This window comes from Oryx dammah, unplaced genomic scaffold (genome assembly GCF_014754425.2).
Source record: "Oryx dammah isolate SB20612 unplaced genomic scaffold, SCBI_Odam_1.1 HiC_scaffold_6, whole genome shotgun sequence".
Classification (NCBI taxonomy): domain Eukaryota; kingdom Metazoa; phylum Chordata; class Mammalia; order Artiodactyla; family Bovidae; genus Oryx; species Oryx dammah.
In genome coordinates this window covers 40,696,550-40,701,519 of record NW_024070190.1, presented here as the reverse complement: position 1 = coordinate 40,701,519, position 4,970 = coordinate 40,696,550, and the positions used below count along the sequence as shown (strand labels likewise).

At 55.6% G+C, this 4,970-nt stretch overlaps 1 protein-coding gene across 1 annotated transcript; it reads right to left on the bottom strand.

Annotated features, from left to right (window-relative positions):
• EGR2 (early growth response 2) lies at window positions 1-4,304 on the bottom strand. The gene is made up of 2 exons (XM_040242294.1): window positions 3,809-4,304; window positions 1-2,493 (listed from the first exon to the last, which is right to left on the bottom strand). Exons 1-2 carry the CDS (start codon window positions 3,975-3,977, stop codon window positions 1,244-1,246), a joined length of 1,419 nt encoding a protein of 472 aa, XP_040098228.1. The 5' UTR covers window positions 3,978-4,304; the 3' UTR covers window positions 1-1,243.
• Window positions 4,305-4,970: the final 666 nt, after the last annotated feature.

Sequence of the window (4,970 nt, the reverse complement as noted above, 5' to 3'; positions counted from 1 at the left end):
TATTGTTGAAAAGTATTTATTTACACTATAGTCATAAACCATTCATTATCTGAACTTTAGTTAGTGGTTTTGTGTTAGAATAAATCATTTATATTTCCACAACTATTAAGAGCTAATAACCAAACAAGTCAGCTCCAGTAACATTATTTACATTCCTATCTGCAATTTGACTACAAAGGTAACACTTTTAAGTCACAAAACAGAGCATACAAAAATATACTTTCTAAAAAAAATCCAAATATTAATAGGCAGAAATATACAGCCATACTAAACCCAGGGAGTGATTTTTTTCTCCATAGTAAGGCAACCCATTTACATGCAGACCCTGTAACATTGTCTACATCACACAAGGCACCAAGGACACGTCCAACACAATTGCATGCATCCTAGTTTCAGAGAATATATGTACATCCCCCTTTAAATAAGTTAACCTCTGACTCACTGCAAGAGATCATAAATGTTTTACTTTTTCTTTTCCCAAAGGTTCAGAACTTGGAGAACAGTGCACATCAAAAATACACAAAATCTGAATGGATATACACTGAAAAAATAGTCTTTACGTTTCTCAAACCACTCAAAAAGGAGCAGGTATTGCTATATCCCTCCAATCACATTGCACTTCTGTTCTCTAAGTTTATAATACATATTGCTTAAAGGGCCGAGATGACTAGATAAGCTTTGATTCACTTCTAGGGCAACAGAATGCAGCGTAAAGGCCATGCTTCGCCCACTGTACAGCATCCCCCCAATTAGTCCCAGGCCATTAAAGTGCACGTCAGCTTTGCTTCTGCCTTTTTGCTGTCCCCATCTGAAGAGATCAGCATCTCCCAAACTACTGTAGAAAAAGTCTCAAATCAGTTCTGACATCCAGAGTCAAAAAACTAACCAGTCAAAATAAGAGAGGGGCACCAAACAGTCAAACAACCCTTTAAAGTAGGATCAGGCCTCAGCCCTCTAGGTCAGAGGCCCCTCCACCCAACTCCCTTCTGAGCCTCCCCCTTAACTTGGGGTGACAGTCAACTCACCTAAGACAGACTAAGGTGGGCTAAGTTTTAGAAGCAGGTAAGACCTGCTTCTAAGTGGAAAGGAGGGGGTGGGGTGGGGGCAGTGCCAGGCTCCTTCAAGGCCCTTTGCCCAGTGAAATGAAGGAAGGGCAGGAATGGGTGGTAGTGTTTGTCGTGCAGCTCCAATGGACGAAGGGCCTCCGGGGCCTCAGAGCTGGTGTGTCAACGTGTGTCTCGTCTCAGGGCGTCCGGGTCCGAGACGAGCAAGGGCCGAGGGACCCTCCACCAATAGTGCTGCTGTTGCTGCTGCACAGGGTCCCCCCGGCCTGCGCGCCCCCGCTGCAAGAGGCGCTGGAGGCAGCCGGCACCGCCGAGGATGGGGCGCTGCTCTTGCGCTCCTTCTGTCTCAGGTGGATCTTGGTGTGGCGCTTCCTCTCATCACTGCGGGCAAACTTGCGGCCGCAGTAATCACAGGCGAAGGGCTTCTCGCCAGTGTGGGTGCGGATGTGGGTAGTGAGGTGGTCGCTGCGGCTGAAGTTGCGCATGCAGATCCGACACTGGAAGGGCTTGTGCCCCGTGTGGATTCGGATGTGCCTGGTTAGCTCGTCCGAGCGGGAGAAGCGCCGGTCACAGCCTTCTGCTGGGCACGGGTAGGGCCTCTCGTGCACGGGGGTCTTGCTCGGCCTGTTGGGGTACTTTCGAGGCCTCAGAATGGGCCGCAGTGGCAGATGGTGTGGGTTGTAGGCGGCTGCGGCGGCCGCTGCCGAGCCAGTACTGGGTAGCCGGGGTCCCTCGCTGCCTCCACCTGCCCCTGGCCCCGTGGCCCCAGCACTGGGCCCTCCAAGGGTAAAGTTGCGGATGGTGGAGAGCGGAGTGAGTGGAGGGGGGACTCGCAGGGAGTCCAGGGGACAGGGAAACGGCTTGCGGTCTGGGCCAGCTGTACCATGTAGGTCTCTCTGGCACTGTGAGGGGAAAAATCCAGGATAGTCTGGGATCATGGGGAAGAGACTTGGGTCCGTGGCTGGCTTGGGGGATGGATAGGAAGGAGGTGGTGGGTAGGCCAGAGAGGAGGAGGTGGAGGTGGTGGCTGCTGATAGGAACGCAGAAGGGTCCTGGTAGAGGTCTCCTCCACAGCCCGCATAAGGAGGCGGGGGCGGCGGAGTGTAGAGGTGATCCAGGTCAGGCTGGGTCTGGGACATGGTGCACACACCCAAGGGTCCAGTGGCCAGTGGGTTGGGAGAGGCAGAGGTGACGCTGGAGGAGGCTGTGGTGGAAGCTGGGGAGGTGACCCCCTGCAGGATGCCTGCACTCACAATGTTGATGATACCTTCTGGGTAGCAGCCGGCACCAGGGTACTGGGGGTCAATGGAGAACTTGCCCATGTAAGTGAAGGTCTGGTTTCGGGGTGCTGAGACCGGAGCAAAGCTGCTGGGATATGGAAGATCCAAGGACCTCTTCTCTCCAGTCATGTCAATGTTGATCATGCCATCTGGGGAGGGGAAAAGAAGAATGGAGATGGAGCATTGAAAATGCAGCCAAGAATCCCTTCTCACCCTTCTGGTCTCACATGAGTCCCACCCTAAGGACTCCAGCACTGTAAGCCGGGGCAGAATTCAACAGGAGGGGAAATTGTGGCCCAAAGACAGTAAGAAGAGGCTAGCCCAGGATCCTACTGCGGAAGCCAGCCACAGTCTAGGATTCAAACTACCTCCAGGAAAGCAGGATGAGCTACCCCCGCCCCCACCCCCACCACATACAGCCATCTGTGGCTCCAGTCCCCAATGAAAATACCCAATAATAGCAGCAGCAGTATTAAAAATTCCCCATCTGCCTGGAAGTTCTCTCTCTCCTTTGCCTGAGGTCCCACAGCTAGGGCAGGCACTACCCAGAAGACTGACCCCAGCCAGTGCAGCGAAGGTGTCAGCCTGAGAGGTGAGCCAAAGAAGGGGGTCAGTGATGTCCCAACTGCTCCCCACCCCAGGTTCCTTCCTTCCCTCCCTCTCCCGCTGCTGGAGGGAATCGGGCTCTGCCATGGAAGGAGTCTAAATAGGTTTCCTTTCCCAATCTTTTCAGCCTTGTCCCACACCTGCGCGGCCTCGCCTCAGCGCAAAGGCAGTGGCAGGGCTTCGGGGAAGGTGCGCGGGCTTCGGGAGACCACTTGCCACCGCCAAGGAAGCTCGCGGCGTCGGCGCCCTACGGGCCTCCCTCGGCAGCCACGGGGCCGCTTCCCGCCGTTGCCCGCCCTCCATCTCCTCCTCCCCGCCGGGCCAACCCCCTCAACTTCGCTGGCAGCGCGCAGGTGGGGGCGCTCCTTCAGACCGCAGGAGGAGCGCGCTCCGAGATTTTCCCCGGGTCTCCTCTACCGAGGAAGCGGCGGACGCTTCCTCGGGCATCTCCGCCGCTCCGCTCTCCAGACGCTCAGCTTTCCGCCAGAGCCCCGAACTTCCCCATCACTTTGCCCCTACCCCGGGATTGGGGAGGCTAGAGTGCCGCCGGCATTAAGGCTCGCATAAGCCCCGAAGCCTGGTGGGGCACCACCTCCTACTCATGCCTAAGCCCGCCCGGGGCTGGGCGCGCCGCGGCGCACGCACGCCGGTTCGCTGGCAACCTGGTGCATCTGCCCGCGCGCCCAGCTCCAAAGCCCGGGTCCCCGCTCCCGCTTTCCTCCTGCACCCCCTTCTATTCTTCAAATCCAGTTCAATCAACACCTTCCACCTCTCCTCCAAGTCCCGCACAAGCACGAAAACCCACCCACCACCTCCGAGCAGCGTGAGCCCGGTTCGCGAAGGGGGCACGCGGCTTACCTCCGGCCACTCCGTTCATCTGGTCAAAGGGGCCTCCTAGTTCGGCATTGGGAAAAATGGTCACCGACGTGGGGGCGAGGTCCTCCACCGGGTAGATGTTGTCAGACAGCTGGTGCACAAAACCACTGAGAGTTACTGGGATTTTGTCTACGGCCTTGGCGGTCATCATTTGCTCCTCGCACAACCTGGAGACCCAACTCCCTCGCTACCCTGAGTGTCAGAGAAGCCGTTTTGGAGAGGGATTGGACTGAGCCTAGGTTGGTATCTCCTTGTGCCCTCCACACTTAAAAGCAAATACCCCCCTCAAAAAAAAAAAAAAACTAACAGATCTAAAACTAGCAAACAAGTTGCTGGTTTTTTAAGAAGAAAGATGGCTATTTGCCACTGACTCTCGCCTGGGTTCCGGCTGGGAAGCCAGGAGTCGCTGGTGTAGTGTTATTATAACAGTCAGTGTGTCCCCTCGCCGAGCTATTAATCAATTGCTGCTCTCTCGGTTAGACGGAAAGTGTTGCTCTAAGTATTTATGGGCAGGTCCTCAATGCCCGTGACGTCACTGCCCATATATGGACTGAGGAACAGGGCTGGGCCTGGCGGCTTTTGCCGTCACATGGCCTATTTGCATAGGGGCTCGGCTGCGCGGGCTCCTCCGGGCTCGCGACTCCCAGCTTGCAGCCCTCAGGGGTCTGGGGCAGGCGGCCGGAGCCGCAGCCCGGGTCCAGGGCTCAGAGCCCGGCAGGGATGGGCCGCGACACCCGTCCGGCTTAGGCCACTGTGGGAGAGCGATCGGGTCCCGGCTGCGGCGAGGCCTCCGGGGCGGGGAGGAATTCCGGTTCTCCGGGACTTTCCAAAAAAGGCGAAGATCCGGTGCCGGCAGCTCCGCCTCCCCAGCCCTTGTTTGGGAGCCATTCCGGAAAATTAAACTTCGGAAAGAAACCGAACGGAGCCGAGACACTACAGTCAAACCCCTACTCACTTTCTTGGCAGCTCAAAACCGCAAGCAAAAGGAGGCAGAGAATAAAAAAAAAAAAAAAAGCTGCATGCATTCACGGAAGCTGACTGCTTTTTTCTGAATTACTTGGTGGAAAGAAGTGGCTGGTGATAAGAGTGAATGCGGTATTGCTTTTTTGGAAAGTCTGTTCTATTTATACAGGAGCGAAAACGG